The following is a 25,089-nucleotide window of genomic DNA, read 5'->3' on the forward strand; positions in this document are numbered from 1 at the left end:
ATGGTTGCGGTGCGATGGAAGCCTCCCCACTCCCTTATCATCAGACACTGGGTCCTCACCTTTTTGGATGTTATTTATCTTGAACTTTTGACTGCTCGGATTAATAAGGCTACTGAGACCAATTTAAACAACTGGCGCTCTGCAGCTAATTCTCTGAAATAATTTTTAAAGTGACCCCTTTCCCGTAATTTTGCTAAAGTAAACTCACAGAATCTCCTGTGTGTGTGGGGGTCTATGTGTTTGGGTGTTTGTTTTGATGTTAGGGATGTATTATGATGTTGTTTGCGCTGGCTGGGTGCTTGTACCTTTTGGAAAATTTCCCTAGCTGTCCAATATTCTAATTTCTATTTTATTATATTCAGTTTTTTTTATTTCTTGTCTTTTTTTTCCTTCTATACACTTCTCTGTATCTGTTTTTTTAAGAATGTATGTACTAGATAGTGTATTTTTCTGTATATTATTATTTAACAACAAAATATGTTGCATTTTTGCCTGTTAATTTGTATTTTTAAAATAAAAATATGATTGCAAAAAAAAAGAAAGTCAGGGTGTCCGCGGATCCTTAAAAAGTCTTAAATTCATGTATCTAAAATTAAGGCCTTAAAAAGTCTTAAATTCATTAAAAATGTGATATGCTGGTCTTAAATCCATTACTCAAAGGTCTTAAATTTGTCGGGGCAGGACTATTCAATGTTATATCTTTTTTTCTTCCGCGACTTTCCGAGAAGGAGATGTAGAGAGGCTACTTTCTAACTAACTGCTCATATAAAAGTCCGACACTACGCTAGAGGCAGTACGGCCGTGTGTGGCTGTGATCGGCATTTAAACGTAGATGAAGAATGTGTGTCCCCTGCCTCCAAATTTGAAGTCGGTCGCGGGAAAGCAAGCAAGGGGAGCACGACCCAGCGAAATGCATGCCCAGCTATTATAAATTCAGTGAGAGGTGGAGGGTGGACGATAAATATCATGGCTGGCTTTATTCACCCCGCGACCACACACTGCCACTACTTGTAGGTGCGCAACCACCCGCCCGCAGCCGATGTAGGTAGGCTTCTGACCCAAACGCAAATCACACAGAAACAACATTTTATTTATCTATATTTATTAATTAATAGCTTCTCATTAGACGGTCATTCGGGTCATGTTGCCGTGAGCTGAGTTGAGTGAGACGCGAGTCTCTACTTCTCTCTCCCTGCGTTCCAATACCCGTTCAACATGCCCTCGTTCACTTGCCCCAGGGAATCCCCGCCGCCATCTTAAGTGTCGTTCCAATTGTCTGGAAACTGAAGTGAACTTTGTGATATAGATCCTCGGAGGGCTGAGTGATCAAGTGAACATCCATGGTCACTCCGAGGTGGATATCACCCACAGTGCATTGCAGTTCGTCTTCTTCTTCTTCTCCTTTTATTTTCCGGTAGACTGTATGCTTTTATGGACATCGCAGCCACCCGCAGGACAAATATATATATATATATATATAAATATATTCCAAAACACCTCAATTAGGCTATCCTATTTCCATATGAACAATCCAGTCAATGTATTGCAGTTTACACATTGCTGCTATAACACCGATGGCTGCCAATTAGAGGACTATTTAAAACTAGAAATCCAATTCCTGAAGATATTGCGGTGTGAATGCTGCGCTGCTGAACTGAAGTTGATGCTGAATAAACTTCACTGCTGAATGTTGATGAAGAACGAAGAATGAATATATCTGAATGAACAGAATGGTTGAAAAATAGAATGTTTGAGAAATGTGGAATATTTGGAAGTTTGAATGGACTTTCTAGCTGAATTGAGGAATGAATTATGACCTTGAACTATGACATCCAAAATGTAATCAGTTCATCTTTGAGTCAGAATCAACATTTGTACAAAATTTGAAGAAAAACCGTCGAAGCGTTCATGAGATAATGCAGTCACAAAAGGCAATGTCACAGTGACCTTGAAATTTAACCTTTGACCTCTAAACTCTTGTGATGTCATCTCTGAGTCATAATCAACATCTGTGCAAAATTTTAAGAAAATCCGGTGAAGTCTAAAATTTGGTGTTGGAACGGGGAATTGAACCCCCAACCCTGTGTTCAGCTCAATCAGGATACTACCATGTAATGTCCTGAAGGAGCTGAACATGTAGAATGTGGTATGAAGTTTATCGGATGAAAACTGACTGAGTAAACGCAACTTGAATTTTGTGTGTGTGTGTGTGTGTCTGTGTCTGTGTGTCTGTTGTGTGTGTGTCTCTGTGATATGTGTAGGGTGTGTGTGTGTGTGTGTGCGTGCGTGCGTGTGTGTGTGTGAGTGTGTCTCACTGTGGTGTGTGTGTGGCATTCACACCGCAATTTCTTCAGGAATTGCATTTCTAGTTATTATTATTATTCCGCCGCGTTTCACGCTGGGCCATATCTTTAACATGCTTCATTCCACAAACTTCCTTCAACTATCCTCATATTCATCCCATTTTTCACATTCTTGCTTTCATTCAAAATTTTCAAAAAAATTCATAACTTCATAATTAATAATTAATTAAACCAAAATTATTAAATGTTTAAAATCTCATCTTCTCCCTGAAAATCCTAGAAACTCCATTCTAACGTCTAAATGTTCAGCTCATTCCAGACAACAATTATTCGCGAACAGTTTTTTCATAAAATCCATAACTTCAAAGAAAATCAACTTTTTATGAAATTAATATTTCATACAAAGTTATGATTCCTCCTACTTGTTCAAAGTTTTTCATGTTCGTCTTGCACAGGAGCACATTTCCTTAATTCATTATTTTTTCATAAAATGCACAACTTCAGAGATAATTAAAGGTTTATTACACCAAAAATCCTCATCCAGAATGAATGAGGAAATAGGCAAAACGCAAAGCGTTTTGCACTGATTTCAAACACTTCAAGCTCACTGATAATTCATCCTACAAAGTTCATTCCTTCGACAAACTGTTCAGCTATCTTTCTTCTTTCATTGTTAAAATTCAACCTTTTAAAAGAAATGCATAGTTTTCAAATTAATCAGCCATGTTTGACGCATGAAACATCAATTTGAGTGTGCACATCAACTGCCAGAGTGGAGAAGAGGGAATAAAAAAGAACACCAGACATTTTTAAGATTGCGACAACTCACAAAAATCTAACTCCTCGTGGATGATTTTGGTCTCTAACTGTAGATATTATTGTTACGGTCGCAGAAATGTTTCTTTGGAGCCAAATGGACATACATATTGGGAGCTGTGAGCTTCTAAGCGGAAAAAAGTCTAACCGAACGATGCCTCCTGCCTCACCCACTCTCTGTTTAAATGAGATTCTACATTTCACGACAGAAAATCTAAACGAAAATTGCTCTCAACTCGAAAGTTTTTACTGAATATTAATTGGAATCTTCTGGTTCTCACGGTATGATCACTTTTTTCTGTCAGACAAACGGTTTGCGAGATAAGAGCAGCAGTTTGGGCTTATGCGTTCATTTAAAACCTCTGTCTGTGTGATCCTGTTCGGAAGAGAAGTGTCTGTACGTGTGTACAGTACCAGCTGTTTACAATTGACACTGATTAGCTGTCAGTAACTATGGAGACCTCTGCACCTGGCTGTGACATCATAGGATAATGTAGGTCACAGAATGGGAGAAGACTCCAATCTCTTATGCTACATCCAGAATACAAGTGAAATTAGTATTCTGAGAGAGAGGGAGAGGGTGAGACCCTTCGGGGTCTGGGGACTCAGAACCAGTCAGTATCTGGTGTGACCACCATTTGCCTCATGCAGTGCAACACATCTTCTTCGCATAGAGTTTATCAGATTGTCAATTGTGGCCTGTGGAATGTTGGTCCACTCCTCTTCAATGGCTGTGCGAAGTTGCTGGAGACGGCTTATGGTGGAGAAATAAACATTCAATGCACGAGCAACAGATCTGGCTGACATTCCTGCTGTCAGGATGCCAATTGCACGCTCCCTCAATGCTTGTGGCATCTGTGGCATTTTGCTGTGAGACAAAACTGCACATTTCAGGGTGGCCTTTTATTGTGGACAGTCTAAGGCACACCTGTGCACTAATCATGATGTCAGATCAGCATCTTGATGTGGCAGACCTGTGAGGTGGGATGGATTATCTCAGCAAAGCAGAAGTGCTCACTATCACACATTTAGACAGATTTGTGAACAATGTTTGAGAGAAATGGTACAATTGTGTATCTGGAATGAATTTTGGATCTTTAAGTCCATCTCGTGAAAAATGGGAGCAAAAACAAAAGTGTTGCGTTTATATTTTTGTTGAGTGTATTTATTTGATGGTAAATGCAGGGGGACATTGTCTTCATTCAGACTGCTGAACATTTTTTATTTTCTGTAATTAGACAGCGGTGTTTAGCTATAGTGCATTGAATATTTGATATTAAAACTTAATAAAACTCTTTACAGAGCATATACTGTAGTGTAGTTTGTAGATTTATGTTGCCAAGATATTGATGTTCATTAGAGGTCTTAACATGTGCAGATACCCTGAGAGAGGCTACTTTCTTCCTAGCTTCTGATATAAATGAGTATCACTTTATGTTCAATAAACAGACAAAAAGTAAACTTGAATGAGTCTCATTGAGTGACACACAAGCTATGCTTGGGTTGTAATACAGCTGGAAATATTGCCTAATATGTTTTGTGTTTTAGGTCTTAAATTTCATTCAAGGTGGTATTAAAAAGGTCTTAAAAAGTCTTAAATTTTACATGCTGAAACCTGCAGATACCCTGAACGTAACTCTTCATCCTATATACTTTGCGGCTATTGGGTTTGTTTTTTATCCCCGTTGCACGGAAATGGTGATTCTGTCGAACATCAACGGACTGCAGTGTGTTGCTCCATCCTTACGGGACCCCTTCAGACGGCTTGGTACCCCAACGGAAGGGTCCCGAATCATGTGATGGTGCGACCGTCTGTGAAAGTAGGTCGCACCATTGCTCCTAGTGAAAAAGTCAGTCTAGAGCCCTGATTTTACTGTTTTAAAACAGACTTTAAAAATATGAACCTTTTGCTTTTTAATTTTGATTAATTATAAGTTAACAAAATAGAACTAAATATCTTGTTGGACATCACTTTTTGGTCAGTAATGTGTGTTCTGTATGACTGAGTCATCTACTCTCTCCATAGGCAGGAGATCTGCTGTACTTTCCCAGAGGAACCATTCATCAAGCCAGCACTCCAGCAGGGGTGGACCACTCCACCCACTTGACTCTCAGCACCTACCAGAAAACGTACAAGAGCTCTCTTCCTAGCCTTTGCTTTAAGTTTACTATGAAGGGATGTCTGCTTTGAATCCGACAACTCAGCTCAAAAACACAGAGAAGACTTCCATGACTAGCATTGTCAATACACAAAGCATACAGACACATAAAATATAGAACATGACTGGATCATTGTTAATGGAAAAACTAATTTAAGAATTCAGTCAGATCTTCACTAAATTATACATCACTGCAGAATAGGGATGTAACAATATACCGCAAAACGGTCATTCACGATATGAAAAGGCCACGAATGTCAACCGTATGTTTTTTCTTGTAATACCGCGTCACGGTATTACAGGCGAGCTTGCATGGTAAATGCGCTCCGTAATTTTGGAGAGTCTTGTGAGCAACGTAGCACTCAATCTAACACTGTATGGGCCACACCAACATTGGAAATCAAACAATAACACATTGACACAACATCTTATCACTGAAACATGACTTCTAACTTTAAACTGAACAGTCACGTCTCACGTGGGGCGTTGTTTACACTATGCAGAGCAACGCGTGCAGCTTCGCCACATTGAGTCACGCAGCAGCAAAGCAGAAGAGGGAGAAAGAGAAAAGGGAGAGATAGAGAAAAAGATCGACAGAGTAGCTTACCGGACTGTAGAGAAAGTTGCTCGCGGGTCAATTATATCATTATGAATCCAGACGAACGTGAGGAAATGAGATTATAAAAAAAAAAAAAAGAATACAATACAATCCACCGCGACCACGCGTTAAATCCCCGGTAAAGTCAGCGAACTTCCGTGAAAGGCAGATGAAGGAAATAAGTCCAAAGATCCTTGATATGTTCATCACAACTTCACGTGAACTCAGCATACACAGTATATAAAAGCTATACCAGCATGTTGCGCAATACTATGGAATCCCTACTATGTCAAATTTAAGTGACACTACTTTGGTAAAATGTAGGTGACGTTGCGAAAGTGTGAGGAAGGGAGGGGGGAGAGGAGTGCACTGCAAAAACATTGATTTTGAGACTGCAATTTAAGTTAATAACAAATAAAAATCATAAATTAATATTTTACAGAGTTCATTGTGCCTGTCATAATGTAGGCCTATTAAGGTAAAAACATGGCTTGTAAAAATAGAGTTGATAAGCAAATAAAACATAAATAAATGGGGAAATTATCACACTATTTAAATAATTTTTATTTTATACATACTTTTACAGTTACAGACAAGTGACTAAATTAAGTTTAGATTTAAAATTCCTATTTCAGTTTGAAAAATATAGGTGTAAAGCTTCTTTAAAAAACAGCAATAGAGAAGCAGTGTCTTTGTTTTGGTGATAAGTTGTTTAAATCTCTCAGAAATCTCTTCTTCATAATAAGATATATAAAAACAATTATTCTTGTGTTTATGTTTTATTTAAATCAGCGTTACACCATTTAATTTGAGGGGGTAGAAATGAATTTGCACTTAATATCGTACCGTGATATTGTGATATCAATCGCAATATCGTATCGTATCGTACTCAAAATTTGATATCGTTACATCCCTACTGCAGAACACAACTTAAACAGCCGTGCATGCATATTATGTTTGCAGGCCCCTTGCGTCCCCTCCCCTGTATATTTTTTGACCTCATGCCAAATATACAGGTGTATCTCATATGAGAATATCATGGAAAAATAAAAAAAATTCAAAAGTGAAACTTTTATAAATTCTAGATTCATTACTCATAAAGGGAACTATTTCAGGCCTTTTTTTCTTAACATTTATTGATTATGGCTTTCAACTCCAGCATCTCCAAATATTATAATATTACATAAAACTTCAAACCTGAACTGTTTCATTGTGCAAAAGTATGACCCGTGCAATACTTTTTAACACATGTGCCTTAAATAGTTTTTATTCATTGTTTTTAGTTTACTATTAATTACCGAGTCACTTATTTATTTAGGAATGTCTGTTTGTTGATGTCTTAAATGGTCTTAATGTATTCATGTCTCTAGGAGTGCTATCTAAATTTTCTTATATTATTGTCTGACCCTCAATAAAATGACAAGAAACTGCTTGGACTTTTCAGGCATGTGACCAATAGGTGTGAAAAAAATTGTTATTGTAGTCGTGTTAATTAGTAGTTGTCCTTCTACAATGAACAGTGAGCTCATACAGAGTGTATTTTTTTCTGATACTCTCACCTGTTCTCTACCTGTCCTTACCTCAGGTCATGGGGAGATTTGATGTTGGACGTATTTCCAAGCTTGCTGTGTGACATCAGCAACACTGAAGTCAGCTTGAGAGAGGGCATGCCCAGAAGAATCTTACTGGTAAAACTGTCTGTTTTGTTCAGCGTTATTGCAGTTTTGAAATATTCATTATTTCATGTTTCTGATGAAAGGCAGCTCATTAACTGATTGTGTGAATTGTGTGCTATTACTCTTGTAAGCCTCAAAGAGAAAATGTGTGAAAGGCCACACCCTAAGTCCGATTAACATGAGTGTAGCGGCTTTCCAGTAAGCCACTACTTTGCATGTCGGTTGTTGTTCTGACGCATGCCTATAGCCTCTAGTTAACAGTTTGGTTAACGTACGAAATGTCCACTAGTTCCAGTAATTCATAATGCATGGTTTACATATACTTAAAGTACAACTTGAACATTCGACTTAATACACTGTTGACCTGTTAGCTCCCTTAGCACGGTCGAAAACTATTTTGTGTGAGGAGACGGAGTGTTTCGCCTCCGTGAGAACGGTGACTGATTCACTGACTGCAATCAGGTGTGTGTGCACTGATTGGCTGATTGAGCCCAGGTGTGAAGAGGTTATATCCGCCCTGAGACCCCAGTGCTCTGTGCTGCTCATTGTTTGCTCTATGCGATGGTGAGAGGTTCACTCTGAGTGCCCTCTGAGTTAGAAAAAGGAATTGTTCAAGTTTTTGTCTTTCGTTCAGCTGCTTGGCAGCAGTGGTTTGGTTCTGACTTTAGTTTGGTTATTAAAAGGTAGCCTTGTGCTTTTTGTTTTCTCTCCCCTCCCCTGTAGTCGCTAGTGCGATTTTGTGGTTATCCCTCCGGGGATAACTTTAAGACACCCCTGGGTCCGCACCTGTGCCCCAAACCCCCCTCCCCCCACGCCAAGTCATTACAGAATGAGCAGCCCAATGGAGGGCACAGCGGGCCCCACTAGTGCTGCTGGGGACAGTTTAGAGGTCCATAGACAGGCAATTTCGGCTCAAGGAGCCCTATTGGGCTCACACGATCAAACGCTACGTGCCATTGTGGAGCAACAGGCCTCGCAGGACTGCATGCTGCGGGAGATACTGGCCCGTTTACAGCCACCTGGGCCAACCCCCGCCCCAGCACCTCCAGTTCCACCCCATGACCCTTTTGTAGTCCAGGAGACCAAGCTGGCAACCCCAGCCCGCTATGTCGGGCATCCAGGGAGGTGTAAGGGATTTATAACCCAATGCAATTTAGTGTTTGAGTTACGACCCTCTATGTTTAGCACAGACCGAGCCCGGGTCGCATATATAATATCCCTTCTTTCAGACAAGGCCCTTGCATGGGCTACAGCCTTGTGGGATAAACAGACACCGGTCTGCGCTGACTCTGCTCTCTTCATGGCAGAGATGAGGCAGGTGTTCGACCATGATGTAAGTGGCCACGAAGCTGCCAAACGCCTCCTTAGGTTACGTCAGGGCTCTTCAAGCGTTGCAGAATTTTCAATTCCGTTCCGAACTTTAGCTACGGAGTTAGGTTGGAACAGGGAGGCTCTAGTGACCACTTTTGGTAATGCCTTATCTGAGAGGGTTAAGGATGAGCTAGCATCCCGTGAGGTTCCGGATTCACTTGAGGATTTAATCTCATTGGCCATTAGAATTGACAACAGAATTTGTGAGCGCAACAGGGAGAGAAAACAGGGGTACCCCCGCCCTATGTCTGAGGAGTCCAGCAACTCTTGTGAAACAACTAACTTGCCTAAGGGGCCCCTTAGAAATGATGATCATGAACCCATGCAGATAGGACGCACACGGCTTACCTCTGCGGAGAGACAGAAACGTATGAGCAGTGGAGCTTGTCTATACTGTGGCAGGGGAGGTCACTTCATTCGCCAGTGCCCCTCAATGCAAAAACCCGGTATGCAGGGAAACGAGTAGACTCTGCAGACCGTGGGGAGGCCTCGCCGAGTCTTAATATTTCCCCTTGTGTGGATAATCACACTTACTTGCCCTTTGAGTTATTTTGGGATGGAGACTGGCGCACTTTTTCGGCATTTGTTGATTCAGGAGCAGCAGGTAGTTTTATGGACTCAACCCTGGCCCGTAATCTCAAACTACCAATTTTTGATCTTCCTTGTCCACTTGCAATCACCGCAGTGGATGGGCGACCGTTGGGTAAGGGTAGGGTTGAGAAGGTCACCTGCCCGATTTGCATTCGCATTGACAATCACACGGAAGCGATTAAGTTTTTTCTTATTGATACATCTCAGTTACCCCTCATTCTGGGACACCCATGGCTCAAGGAACACAACCCCCACATCAATTGGAGGGCGGGGCAGGTGCTGAGCTGGGGCCCAGACTGTGCTTCTCACATGAGGGACTCAGACTTGGTGCGACTCCAACCTTTGGGCCTGGGGCCTCCTGCTGCTACCACCTCCTCTGCCTCAAAGACTCCCAGTTCATTAGGCCTCACCTGTGCTACCCCCAGTGTTCCCCTGACTCTTGGGGCTCTTGAGCCCGTGACTCCTTCCGACTCTTCGTCTTCTGTGTCTAATCTTCCCAGTGGGGTTCCGGCAGAGTATGTTGAACTTAGTGAGGTCTTCAGTAAACAGAAGGCTTCCACCCTTCCTCCGCATAGGCCGTATGATTGTTCCATCGATCTCCTCCCAGGCACTACGCCCCCCAGGGGCCGCCTGTATTCGTTATCACAACCTGAAACATCAGCTATGGCGGGCTATAATGGGGGCGGGACCTGATAAGCCTTTGGCTTCTTCCGTCTCCCTTCGGACAACACAAAGTATGATGTATGAATATTTGCAAGAGAAAATTGTGTATTGTGTGGAATTGTCCGAAAGAATAATAAATAAATAAATATTGATGAGGCTTTAGCTGCAGGTTTCATTCGCCCCTCTACATCTCCAGCTGGAGCCGGGTTTTTCTTTGTGGGGAAGAAAGATGGGGGGCTTAGACCCTGCATTGATTACAGGGGCCTAAATAGCATCACCGTTAAAAATCGCTACCCACTCCCTCTCATGTCCACGGCATTTGAACAACTTCAGAGTGTATTGTTTTTTACCAAGTTGGACCTTAGGAACGCCTATAATCTGGTGCGCATACGAGAGGGAGATGAGTGGAAAACGGCGTTCAACACTTCACGGGGGCACTATGAATATCTGGTCATGCCCTTTGGACTTTCGAATGCTCCCGCAGTTTTCCAGGCGTTGGTCAATGATGTCCTCAGGGAGATGCTTGAACATTTTGTCTATGTGTATTTGGATGACATTTTGATTTTTTCAAAGTCCTATCTGGAGCATGTGTCTCATGTTAAGAGGGTTCTCCAGAGGTTGTTGGCGCACCAACTCTTTGTCAAGGCGGAGAAATGTGTCTTCCATGCCCCCACAGTCAAGTTTCTGGGGTACATTGTGGAGCAGGGCAGTGTCAGAATGGACCCAAGCAAGGTCAAAGCGGTGCAAGAGTGGCCTCAACCTGACTCTGTCAGACACGTTCAGCGCTTTTTGGGGTTCGCTAATTTTTATCGACGCTTCATTAGGGGCTTTAGCTCGATTGCTGCCCCTATTTCAGCACTGGTAAAGGGCCCGCCTTCACGATTTCATTGGTCCCCAGGGGCGGAGAAGGCATTTACGGAACTTAAGAGAAAGTTTACCACCGCACCGGTCCTGATTCACCCAGACCCCTCCATACCATTTGTCGTCGAGGTGGATGCCTCAGATGTGGGAGTGGGGGCGGTTTTGTCCCAAAGTTCTCCAAAGGACAAAAAGCTCCACCCTTGCGCATTCTTCTCTCGGCGTCTTCTACCAGCCGAGAGAAATTACGATGTGGGTAACAAGGAGCTGCTGGCCGTGCAGTTGGCCCTGGAGGAGTGGCGCCATTGGCTTGAAGGTTCCAAGCATCCGTTTCAGGTCTGGACAGACCATAAGAATCTGGCATATATCCAGCAGGCCAAACGCTTAAATCCTCGCCAAGCTCGCTGGGCCCTGTTTTTCAACAGGTTTGATTTCAATCTTTCATACCGTCCAGGTTCGAAGAATCTGAAGCCGGATGCCCTATCTCGACGATATGAGTGTTCAGGTCGTGACAGTTCTCCAGAGCCCATTGTGCCCCTCACTCGCATCCTTGCCCCAATCACCTGGGAGATTGACACAGTGGTTCAGGGGGCTCAACAGCAGGAGCCCGACCCAGGTGGGGGGCCCCCAGGCTGTCAGTATGTTCCAGCAGGAGTGCGACCACAGGTTCTTCAGTGGGGTCACTCTTCACGCCTCACCAATCACCCTGGTGTTCGTCGCACTATTGCTTTTCTCAAACAGAGATTCTGGTGGCCCCGGATGGCGGTAGATGTGAGCGAGTTTGTGGCGGCTTGCACCATTTGCGCCCAAAACAAGACGTCACAACAGCCGCCTGCCGGTCTGCTCCAGTCCTTACCTATCCCGAAACGCCCTTGGTCTCATGTGGCCCTGCATTTTATTACAGGACTACTCTCATCGAAAGGGTTCACTGTCATTATGGTCGTAGTAGATCGGTTCTCTAAGGCAGCCCATTTCATCCCGCTCCCTAAGCTTCCTTCTGCCCTAGAGACCGCCCGACTTGTAGTCAAGCATGTCTTTTGCTACCACGGCCTCCCCCAGGACATTGTGTCTGACCGAGGTCCCCAGTTTGCTTCCCGTTTCTGGAAGGCATTTTGTTCCCTTGTGGGTGCTTCGGCTAGTCTCTCGTCAGGGTTTCACCCCGAGACCAACGGTCAGACTGAGCGCACCAATCAGACACTCGAGAGAACACTTCGTTGCCTGGTGTCCTCCAATCCTACCACGTGGAGCGAACAACTGGTGTGGGCTGAGTATTCTTATAACACTTTAAAGAATGCATCCACTGGTCTCTCTCCTTTTGAGTGTCAGTATGGATATCAGCCACCGTTGTTCCTAGAACAGGAGAGGGAGGTAGGGGTGCCTTCGGCGGCTCAGTTTGTCCAGCGGTGTCGTGCTACCTGGAGGCGTGTTCGTGCTTCTCTTCAACAGGCTGTGGCACGGCAGAAGCACTATGCTGACCAGCATCGCCGCCCAGCCCCGAACTATCGGGTTGGTCAAAGGGTGTGGCTCTCCACAAAGGACCTCCCACTGCGGGTTGAGTCTCGCAAATTGGCGCCACGTTTCGTTGGTCCCTTCAAGATCATTCGAAGGATTAACCCTGTCACTTTTCGCCTTCTGCTTCCCCGGTCAATGAGAATCCACCCCTCGTTTCATGTTTCCCGCCTTAAGCCGGTCGGCTCCAGTCCACTGGCACCTCCAGAGAGGCCTCCGCCTCCACCCAGGCTGGTTGGGGGTCAACCAGCGTACACGGTTCGGCGGATATTGAACAGTCGTCGTGTGGGACGTGGGATTCAGTACCTGGTGGACTGGGAGGGATATGGGCCTGAGGAGCGTGCCTGGGTCCCAGCTAGGGACATTTTGGACCCAACTCTGATCCGGGACTTTCGCCGCCTCCAGCCTGGGGATCCTGTGGGAACGTCAGGTGCCGTTCCTTAGAGGGGGGATCCTGTGAGGAGACGGAGTGTTTCGCCTCCGTGAGAACGGTGACTGATTCACTGACTGCAATCAGGTGTGTGTGCACTGATTGGCTGATTGAGCCCAGGTGTGAAGAGGTTATATCTGCCCTGAGACCCCAGTGCTCTGTGCTGCTCATTGTTTGCTCTATGCGATGGTGAGAGGTTCACTCTGAGTGCCCTCTGAGTTAGAAAAAGGAATTGTTCAAGTTTTTGTCTTTCGTTCAGCTGCTTGGCAGCAGTGGTTTGGTTCTGACTTTAGTTTGGTTATTAAAAGGTAGCCTTGTGCTTTTTGTTTTCTCCCCCCTCCCCTGTAGTCGCTTGTGCGATTTTGTGGTTATCCCTCCGGGGATAACTTTAAGACACCCCTGGGTCCGCACCTGTGCCCCAAACCCCCCTCCCCCCACGCCAAGTCATTACAATTTTGCCTCCCGGCATGCAAGCACGGCTGGCGTCTGCTACGCCTAATTAGTAACCTATGCATCCGGTACAGTCCCGCCACCTGGCGATCAAGTAGTGCATTTACAAACAATACAAACAAACAAGAAAGAGGGTCAATGGCTCTTACAATGAGACTTATCACACAAGTCCAACTTAATGTGCCTTACATTAAAGCCTCTTGGACCATAAAAGTGTGCTGTCAGTAGAATTCTGATAGCTCATGTATTAAAACCCAAGTGTTTCAATAAGGAATCTGAGTCAGGCATCTTCAAAGTCTGGTAGATTTTTACTTGCGAGCAAAGCAAGGGAATCAACATGCATCAAGTGTTACATGGTTGGGACTACATGATTGAGACAAAGAATGAACAAAATATCAGAAGCTTTATATCCCCAAGATGTGTATGCGTTACATCTGGTTTGTGCGTTATCAAAGCAGGTGTTAATCCTTCATACAATGTCCTTGTGAAAATGAGCACGTTGCATAGCTGTGCAAGGCCAAAACCTTGACGCTCAAGGATACAGTTACTGGGATAGGGTTTACAGCAAATAGCATGGATGTTGAAGCATTAAAATATTATACAATCATTAGGGAAATAAAATTCTGTTAACATGTGCCATGAAGGATATTCTGCTAATTTGTATAATCTGATAAATACTACTTTTTGGATTTTAAATCTATTAACACTAAATTTGGTAGACTGAGATATGTATTTCTATTATAAATGACCAGGATCAGTTGAAAAACACCAACAAAAATGTATTTGCAGGGGCGGGGCTAAGTAGCTAGTCCCCATTACTCATTGACCAAAGACTTTGAGCCCAACCAAGCCCCAACCTCAGCGATTTTTACCAGCATCCAATAAGGAAGTGACCAAAATTGTAGTACCTTCCGGTGGCCACTGGGGGTGGAACCGGTGGCCACTGGGGGTGGAACCAAGACTGAGCAATTTTTATTTGACTCACTTGTTAGCAGTGTTGGGAATAACGCCGTTTAAAATAACGGCGTTAGGTAATGCAGTTATTTTTCCAGTAACGGGGTAATCTAACGAATTACTTTTTCCGTCGTTACAACGCCGTTATCGTTACTGAACGTTAAATGCGGTGCATTACTATGAATTGATTGAATAAACTGTGTAATCCGAAGGCACCCCTGGCTCCATACCCAAACTGCTAGTGAGGAGACCGGGTGGGTTTCGTTTTTATAGGTTACAGTGTTTGTTATTTCTTATAGTGTTTTAAGATGTTTTATTCAGTGTGGATGACGTCAGTCAGCCGGAGCGTCTGTTAAGTGAAGTTTCCTTTTCTTTCTCTCTCTGTTGTGTGAGCGTGCAAGTTGCCGCAGTATCATTTCACGGTTGAGACGTGCTTTCCCTGAGTTTGTTTGCATCGCCCTTGTGAGTAAGTGCATGGAGTTTCCGGATCGCTGTAATAAGCTATAATTTATGCACGTTATTAAACGGACGCGGTCCACAAAACCATTCTAGTCTGTATGTTTAGGTCATATCTCAATGACAACACTGAGGGGGGTGAATTTTTTTCTAGCAGGCTAGTTTTTATTCTTTTGGAGGTTAAAATGTATTGGCGCAATCTCTTGAGTGACAGCTCGCCGCCCGTTGTCCCTCACTTTGCCTCGGAGGTATACGTAAGCTAGATGGGCGTATCTCCCTCCCCCCGACGTGAGGCGGAGTAAAAATCTCATAAGATGGCGACGCGCATAAACCAGGATTATTGGATGCTGTGTGAATAACTGAGGTCAGCGCGGATGATACATCCATATTATATACTATCTATGAGCCCAACCCATCGGGGGCATCACAATGTAAAAAACATTTACCTCAATGCAATGTTTGAATTTGAAATTGAATGTATGTTTTTGGGTTGTCTGTATTTTTTTCTGTATATAACAGGCCCCCAAGATCAGAGCAAGCTGTTGCATGCAACAAGGGTTTAGCAGCCAAGTTTGGAAATGCAAGTCCTGGAACCAGAAATATATTTCCCTTTCACTCCAATTCAAGCGAGAAAGAGGAGTCTCTCTCTCCAGAAAAATATTCAGGATATTAATCAAATGCTCATAACTATTTTAAGACTAGGAACTCAAAAAAATGTTTTAAACTTGGAAATTGTTTTAGTTTTCACACTGATTCTGTCTGAGTTTTTTGGTCTTATTTTTCTGTTTAGGGTAGCAGTGAAGGTGTGGACACCAGAATGCGGCTGGCCGCTGGACTCAGATCCCTAGCTAATGAAATGGAAACAGGGATGCAGGAAGTTCGATCCACTCACATGAAGAGAGATTTCATCATGAACAGGCTGCCACCGTACAGCCAGCAGCAGCTGTGTTTACCATGTGAGTTTGTTTATGGTTATTTGTATTTGTATATGTTCTAATATGTACAGGGGACTTTATACTACATATTAATATAATTTATTCTCTGTTTTGCCTATATATGCAATGCATAGTAAACTTGTGTATGTGTGGCTGTGTCTCACAGCTGGGAAAATTCCTGCCTTGACGGATAAGGTGTGTTTGAGGTTTAAGGACCACATGGTCATAACAGTGGAGCCCAGCCAAGAGAGAACCGTAAGTCTATTAAGGCTTTAATTCTGTAGGAAGCTCAGTGTTTGGTTTCCTAGCATCCTGACACAGCGAGTCAAACGTGTGCATGTGTGTGTGTTGCAGGATACAGCCACAGAGCTTGTAGTCTTTGTCTTACATTCTCTAAAGAACAAGCGGAGCAGTCACATGATGGGTGAAAGTTGCGATGAAGAAGAAGAAGAGATGATCTCCAGGGTAAGCTGTTTGCTGTTTTCCATGGAGTGTTTATTCTTATTCACTCTTTTTAAAGAAAGGGGTTGGGAAAGTGACATACCTTGACCGCTGCCTTAAGCCCCGCAGTGTTTAGGCTACCCACGTTCGTCAGCTGGTTTGTTTCTTTTTCCTCCCGTCAGCTGTTATAATGCTGCCTTTACGCACGGCGGGTGGAGACGAACCCAAAACAACAAACAGCGGAACTCGGCGGTCCGGTGATAAGGAAATAATAGTCTACACTTAAGTTTAACAATAAACTTCATAAAGACACACTTGAAATAACGATCTCTGCCCATACAAAAAGCACTGACTTGGATAACTTGATGGAGCAATCGATGTGCAAAAACCATCCGGCACATGTGTCTGATGACGGACCGTTATATTAATAATAAACAGCGGGCGGGCTTATAAAAAAAGGAAGAGAGATTAAAAGGCGAGAGCCTTTTTCTTTTTCCTACCGTCAGCTAATGCACCCTTCACGCACGGTGGTTGAGACGAACCCAAAACAACACACAGCGGAACACGGCGGTCCGGTGATAAAGAAAACGGTAGCCTACACTAAAGTTAAACAAGAAACTTTGTAACTACACTCTTAAAATAATGATCTCTGCCCATACAAAAAAAAAGACTTGGTTAACTTGATGTGCAAATGTGTCTGATGACGGGCCGTTATATTAATAATAAACAGCGTGCTGCACATTAGAACAGCATGTAGGCCTACATAAAAGATCTTGTATCCTTCCTGAGAGGGCATACATGATATTTTTTATGCAAACAAATGGTTAATTTGCCAAAGTTGATAGTTGGTCTTATCTTTACAGAATACTTCTTTGTATTTTTTTTTTATGTCAGTTGAATTTTGTTTCAAGTTGAATGCAAATGAGCACAGTTAATATTCCAAAAGGCACAAGCTCTTCCTTGACTGTTTTCAGTCTGTGTTTTTAGGGAACATAATGGCATTTGGGCTTAAAAAGGCAAACTTTTTTTTTTGTCCGGACCAATTAATGTGAAAATTGACAATTTCCTAATCCTAAAGTAGGCTACTCTTGATAATCTTTGCACACACTAGACACACTTCTGATCAGATATTTAAGCAGGTTAATACAAATAAACAAATTTGTACTTACAGTCATATGAAAAAGTTTGGGAACCCCTCTCAGCCGGCATTATAATTGACTCTGCTTTCACACAAAAAAGATAAAAGTGGTATGTCTTTCATTTACCAGGAACAGCTAAGTACTGGGATGTTTTCCAAACAAAGATTTTTTGAAAAGCAGTATTTAGTTTTATGAAATTAAATAAAATGTGAAAAACTGGCTGTGCAAAAATATGGGAACCTTTGTGGTCTTGCTGATTTTAATGCATGTAACAGCATGTAAAACTGAGGACTTTAAACACAAAATTGGTTGGATTATGTTGTTAAGCCTTGAACCTCATATAAAGGTCTGTTTAATCATGATAAAAGGTATTTTAGGTGCCTAAATGCAAGTTCTACTTCTCTTTGATTCTCTGCAGAAGTGAGACAGAATGCGATCATCAAAACAGCTCCCAAAAGATCTTAAAAACAAAGATTATTCATTGTCATGGTTTAGGGGAAGGCTACAAGAAGCTTTCCCAAAGGTTTCAATTGTCAATTTCTACTGTAAGGAACGTTGTCAGGGAATGGAAGGACACAGGCACAGTTGCAGTTAAACCCAGGTCTAGCAGACCAAGAAAAGTACAAGAGCGGCATATGCGGCGGATTGTGAGAATGGTTGCACACAACCCAAAGATCACCTCCAAAGACCTGCAAGAACATCTGGCTGCAGATTGTGTATCTGTGCATGGTTCTACAATTCAGTGCAATTTGCACCAAAACATCTGTATGGCCGGGTGATGAGAAGGAAGCCCTTTCTGCGCCCACGCCACAGATACAGTTGCATGGAGTATGCAAAAGCTCATTTAGACAAGCCAGCTTCATATTGGAAGAAAATGCTTTGGACTGATGAGACAAAAATTAAGTTATTTGGTCTTTATAAAAAGCAAATGTTTTGGTGCAAATTGCGCTGAATTGTTGAACGATGTACAGATACACAATCTGCAGCCAGATGTTCTTGCAGGTCTTTGGAGGTGATCTGTGGGTTGTGTGCAACCATTCTCACAATCCTCCACCTATGCCGCTCCTGTTTTTTTCTTGGTCTGCCATGCCTGGGTTTAACTGCCACTATGCCTGTGTCCTTCCATTTCCTGACAACGTTCCCTACAGTCGAAATTGACAATTGAAACCTTTGGGAAAGCTTCTTGCAGCCTTCCCCTAAACCATGACAATGAACAATCTTTGTTTTTCAGATCTTTTGGGAGCTGTTTTGATGATCCCATTCTGTCTCACTTCAGCAGAGAGTCAAAGAGAAGTGCAACTTGCATTTAGGCACCTAAAATACATTTTCTCATGATTAAACATACATTTCTATGAGGTTCAAGGCTTAACAACATAATCCAACCAACTTTGTGTTTAAAGTCATCAGTTTTACATGCTGTTACAGGCATTAAAATCAACAAAACCACAAGGGTTCCTATATTTTTGCACAGCCAGTTTTTCACATTTTATTTTATTTCATACAACCAAATACTGCTTTTCAAAAAATCTTTGTTTGGAAAACATCCCAGTACTTAGCTGTTCCTGGTAAATTAAAGACATACCACTTTTATATTTTTTGTGTGAAAGCAGAGTCAATTATAATGCCGGCTGAGAGGGGTTCCCAAACTTTTTCATATGACTGTATTTTCTCACACAATGAGAATCGATAAGAGAATCGATAAGGAATCGGATCGATAAGCAGAATCAGAATCGTTAAATTCTTATCAATTCCCATCCCTACGTACAATTTTCTTTATACAGCTTTATTATTGACTTTTACTCATTAAGTCCCTAACTGACATATACTCAACATCCAGACCATATTTCATGAACAAATTTAAACCTTACCTTAAATCTTCAAAAGTAAATGCCCAAACTCTTTCTATACACCTGTTCAACCTGCATAAACGTGGATATGTAGAAAGCGATAGGCTATATTAATATCACTCCAGGGTTTATGGCTTAGGTGGCCGCCTATACAATGCCAGTCCCCCACCTTGTCTACAGAGTACAGACTGACCGTTTTTTTGTGCTGTACAATTAATCTACTCGTAATCGTGATGTGTGTTTGTACATGGACATACATAGGACTGGTAATTTTTTATCTTTTTTCTTATGTCAATAATTCACATGAAAGAAACCTAAACAACAATATAAGTGTCCTATTAACAAGTAGTGTGTGTTATCAAAGCCTGAGATTGTTACTGCAACAAAAAAAACATTAACTGAGCCCCACCTTTGAACTGGTTGACAGTTTACTTCATTACCATAAACATTCATGCACTGTAGTTTATTAATAATAATAATAATAATAATAATTCGTTTTATTTGAGGGTCCCTTTCATAGCACCCAAGGTCACCTTACAGGCAGAGTTAAAAACAAAATCAACAATAATAAAAAACACAAGAACAAGACACATTCAATTTCATTTACAATAGTGGGGTGAAATGGGAAATAGTCAGTTTATTTTAAAAGGCGAGACTACTGAGCTGAAGTGTTGCTGTGCGGCTGCACCATAGACTGTACAAACGGCTGCTATATTGGTAACACGTTCGCCGTAAAAAAGGCAAACAGATCGCAGCAGATGTATGATGTGTGGCCCGGGCGATAGTACGGAGGACACTCATGTTGTGCTGTTGTTAATCGCTTCTTATTACATTGCAAATGATAGCAAATTGATTAAATTCAAACCAGGAGATTTAAACATCGTAGGTAAAAAACTGCGAGTAGGCAACTCGACCGAACAAACATCTTAAGCATTGCAGCCCCGCCCCAAAGGTTCCTGAACCTTTTTAAAGTCCTACCCCCCGAGCAGGATCTTTTTCTGGGGTAAGAAAGGTTCCAGGAACTACAGTTTAGACCCTCGGTACTGCGGTGGAAACACGCTTACTTCGAGTAAAGGTTCCTAGTTCCTGGAACTAGTTCTAATAGTCCCCAACAACTTAACTATTGTTTGAGTGACTTTATAAAAACTACAATGACCAGTTTTATAATTAACTAATAAGAAATATTGATTTTACTTTTGCTAAATAATTGCAGTGGACACACACACCCCTTTCACACCAACAGGAACCAACAGCAAGCTCCGGGCTAGTGCTGGGGCCAGTTCAAAACTGGTTACAGCCTAATACCAGTTATGAACCAGTTGGTTTCACACCGACCAGAGCCAGCCATGGAGCCGGCAAGAGAGCAACATCATGACGTTACTGTATACGTCGTCTGTGTACGTCGCTGCTCTCGTGGCTAGCTTTAAGCACAACAACAGCGGCGGATACGTCTTATTTTACACGTGTTGCCTCTTGCTTTGCTTTGTTAACCTAACAGGAGCCATACAGCGTATTTTCGCCGGTCGATTTGATCGCTACGTTCGGTAATTATGTTGTGTTTACATTTCGTAGTAGCTGTGTTTTTAAATATGGCGGGCATGAGGTTTGAGTTGGTCTGGTTGGTCAGGATAATTCATTCCCCGGCCCCTGACGTAGGCGGTCCACATTTTTGGAGCTGGGCTGGCACCAGTTTTTCCAGCCCGGAGCCGGCTCTGGCGATGTGAAACCAAAAAACTGGCTCTAGCTCCGAACTAGCTCCGATTTTGTGTCTGTGTGAAAGGGACAACATTATCCCCTGAAGCACTGTTTTTGCACCAAGGTAGTGTACTAGCATTGCACAGTCCTTGATGTATCTACAGCCCGTGTATTGACTGTTATGTTGTCAAAACCCATTGCCATGTGTATTTTTCCCTGCAGGGATTGCAGTTCCCACTATCCCACCTCCATGCCCTGCGGCAGCTCCATCAGGTGGAGCAGCTGGCTGTGGAGCAGCTCCAGTTGCCCACACAGGAGGACAAGCTGAGTCTGGTCCTGGCTCTTTGGAGTGAGAGCCTGTTGGTTGTGTTATAGTACACCACTATGTCAAAACATAATTAAAAGTGTGAATTGAAGTATTAGATCCACATCTGTTCATTTGAACACCTCTAAATATTTTTCTTTGCCTAATTGTGTTTTTCTGTACCTCTCCCTGAATAAAAGCTGCTCCAGCAATGCATATGTTCCTTTTTGTCACCAAGATTATTACATATTCTTCAAAGCTGTTCCATTTAAATTAATGACTTCAGTAGACTTGTTGAAGTCCTGAAGTCACATCCAATGCTAGCTTCTGTTCCACTGGCTTCTGTGATTCAATAAAATATCTTATTCAGCATTTCTTTCACAGTCTCTGACAAAATTAAGCCTGTTGCTGTTGTTTTCTTCCAGGCATAATATGCAGGATATTCCTTAAAAAGAACAAAGTATAGGGTCACACAAAAAAAGTGGTATCGGGAGGAGCAGGGGAGGTTAGTCTCGGTCCTGGGTAAGATTTGTATGCGCTTCATTTAGTGGAGAATATCTCAACTGTTATAGACTAATATGACCCCATTAAACAACATGGGATGTGTGACAAAATCTCTGTCCGGGGCGAAAATCCTGAAAATGACCACAACAGGTTACACTAGTATCACACTATGTGTTGAATGGGACTTTTTTTTATTTCTTTATAGATATCCTCATACTTTTTTACCAGATTAATCTTCATATTAAGAGGGATACTTTTTGTATTACAATTTGTCTAAAAAATGTAATAAAATATGCAAATGAGGCAATATCTCATTAAATATGCATAGCCTATATAAACCCTTTAGTAGAGGTCCTAGATACAATTTGTATGCACTTCTTTGAGCAAAGAATATCTCGACTAATATGACCCCCTTGAACAACATGTGATGTGTGCCAAAATCTCTAACCGGGACGAAAGTCCTGAAAATGGCCACAACAGGTTACACTAGTATCACACTACGTGGTGAATGGGACTTTTTGTTCTTCCTATATAGATATCCTCATACTTTTTTACAAGATGAATCCTGTTATTAAGAGAAATACTTTTATAATTACACTTTGTCTAAAAAATTAAATACAATATGCAAATGAGGCAATATCTCATTAAATATGCGTAGCCTATAACCCTTTAGTAGATGTCCTGGATACGATTTGTATGCGCTTCATTAAGCGGAGAATATCTCAACTGGTATAGACTAATATGACCCCATTGAATAACGTGATGTGTGCCAAAATCTCTACCCGGGACGAAAGTCCTGAAAATGACCACAACAGGTTACACTAGTGTCACACTACGTGGTGAATGGGACTTTTCCTTTATAGATATCCTCATACATCTCTACAAGATTAATCTTCATATTAAGAGAAATACTTTTTGTATTACACTTTGTCTTAGAAAATGTAATAAAATCTGCAATTAGCCAATATCTCATTAAATATGCGTACATATAAACCCTTGAAGTTACAGATTTTCTGAGGGGATCACAATGTTCACAGAGACAATGATTGATGATGAGTGTAAACATTCTGATTTGATATGTAATGAAAATGGCAAAAAAAAACTGTCAACCTATTACGTACTGTATACCCATATTGAATGAGATATTGCCTAATTTGCATATTTTATTAAATGTTTTAGACTAAGCCTAATACAAAAAATATTTCTCATAATATGAAGATTAATCTGGTAAAAAAGTATGAGGATGTCTATAAAGGGGGGAAAAAGTCCCATTAACCACATAATGTGATACTAGTGTAACCTGTTGTGGTCATTTTCAGGACTTTCGCCCCGGATACAGATTTTGTCACACATCCCATGTTGTTCAATGGGGTCATATTAGTCTATAACAGTTGAGATATTTTCCGCTAAATGAAGCGAATACAAAACTTTCCCAGGACCTCCACTAGGTGGAGCAAAACACAACCAACTAATGCTAGTGATGCAAAATACAGTCAGCAGATAAACCAAAACTATTTTAGTAGGGCATAAGTGATAATTGGGACGGATAATTTTGGTGTGATAGTTTTTTATTGTGATTTTTTTAGGAATCACCTGCAATATTATGCCTTTAACATATTATGAGACAAATCAACATCAATTACTGCATTCACAGTAAGAAATTTAAACCCTTGTCATTCTAGCAAGTTAAACCCAGACCCCTTTGAGGTTTGAACCAAAATATTCTTCAATAATGTATACAGTAGCTGCAGCAGAGGAGGGTGCACTTTCAGCAGTCATAAGATCGCTGACATCTGGCACCGGCACACAGACGGGGGTATAAGCCCCTGCCCTTAATTTCCTCAAGAGAATTATAATATATACAGTATCTCACAAAAGTGAGTAGGGGAGAACGGGGTTATATGTCATACGGGTTGGTTGTCGCAATCATATCTCGGAAACCAGAAGGCGCTGTCTGTGAAATTTTGGTATGTAAAAATCCAGAATTGGGATCAGAGGTCACCTACATAGTCTCCCTTGGAGTTAGACTGCTGAATTTGAGGTGGGAGGACTGTTTGTGTTTTTCCTGTCAAATTGAAAATATTTAGCTCCTCAGTATTTTTCTTCTAGGCTTTTACACAATGGGTTTATAACAAAACACTTGTTACCCTAAAAAAGTGTGAAGGTCAAGCTATGTTTAGATTGTTGTTAGCAAGCTAATTAATTGTCAGATGGTTGTTGGCCTTGATGCTAGCAAGAAATTCAAGTTGAGGTTGGTCGTCACATTTTTTGGGGGGTTGGTTGTCACATGTTAGCCAAAGGCTGCAGCCAGAAAAGGAAACCAATAACGAAATAAATTGTCAAGCTGTATCCTCACTGACACCCCAGAGAAGGAAAGAATAGAGCAGGACAAGGCAGCTAGCATGCAAAAGAAAAAAGGGCAACAAAATCACAACAACCCAGTGCATCCTGAACTAGACCAGCTGCCAAGGCTACTGCACCCCAGTCCACTCCACCCCTGGAGAAGAAGAAACAGTAAGGTTGCGTTCCGAATCGCATACTCTTTCTTTTTTCTATTCTACATACTACATCCGATGATAAAAATAATCTAGTTAGGATGCAGTAGGCATACTATTGGGACATACTTTTACTCTCTTATTTCATCATAATATTGCGCCTTGATCTTGCCTCTTGCTCTTATATCCGTCTCATCCCCGTTTGTTTTCATAAGGAGGCTTCGTCGATGTGACGTCACTTCACGTGCGCAATGGATTGTGGGTCAGAATCGACCAAATAGGATGCAGTTTTCAACACTAACAATCTTGGCCGCATGAAGTAGGACATCCGGGTACTTTTAACCATCCTAAATCTGGCCACAAGAATCGGAAAATCCTAAATCTATTTCCTACATACTATATAGTAGAAAGTATGCGATTCGGAACGCAACCTAAGTTATGTAGGCCTAAGTTATTTGTCAATTAAACTTTTGTGGTTTATTTCGGGGTTGATCAAAAGTTGTAGTTTAAGGTGATGGAAAAAATCAGCTCGAGGCAGAAATTGAGGAGGGTAGGGAAACACTTTCTTTATTGAAAACAAGTCTCAAGTCTGCAGTCAGAGAATGGGTTGTAGCTAAAAACCGTGCCAATCACTTTAAAAATGAACTTAGAGTCTAATTAAAAGAACAGAGAGGAATGCTGAAGTCTAAACGATGCTCCCAAGAACCACTGACTCTTTCCCCCAAAATGGGTGTCTTGTACCTCAAAAATGAGCTGGTCTGATTGGTCCACGTACTTTCCCTGGACCTTGTCTCACGTGTAGAATAACACACATAAGGAATCTAAAACGTGTACACTATTTGTGTAAGCTATTGTTTTGTGCTTCACACTATCTTTGGCATGTCCTGTGCGCCTA

The 25,089-nt window shown here is 42.0% G+C and overlaps 1 protein-coding gene across 1 annotated transcript in view; it reads left to right on the forward strand.

Annotated features, from left to right (window-relative positions):
* Nucleotides 1–21,427, forward strand: part of riox2 (ribosomal oxygenase 2) — a 65,086-nt gene extending 43,659 nt beyond the window's left edge. The window contains exons 5-10 of the mRNA XM_080040584.1: nt 5,146–5,249; nt 7,462–7,564; nt 15,625–15,790; nt 15,936–16,024; nt 16,124–16,234; nt 21,114–21,427. Of these exons, the coding sequence (XP_079896710.1) occupies nt 5,146–5,249; nt 7,462–7,564; nt 15,625–15,790; nt 15,936–16,024; nt 16,124–16,234; nt 21,114–21,266 (726 nt within the window). The 3' untranslated portion in view covers nt 21,267–21,427. The remainder of the gene's footprint in view (nt 1–5,145; nt 5,250–7,461; nt 7,565–15,624; nt 15,791–15,935; nt 16,025–16,123; nt 16,235–21,113) is intronic.
* Nucleotides 21,428–25,089: the final 3,662 nt, after the last annotated feature.

This window comes from Ammodytes marinus (assembly GCF_949987685.1).
Source record: "Ammodytes marinus genome assembly, chromosome: 14".
In the NCBI taxonomy this organism is placed as follows: Eukaryota; Metazoa; Chordata; class Actinopteri; order Uranoscopiformes; family Ammodytidae; genus Ammodytes; species Ammodytes marinus.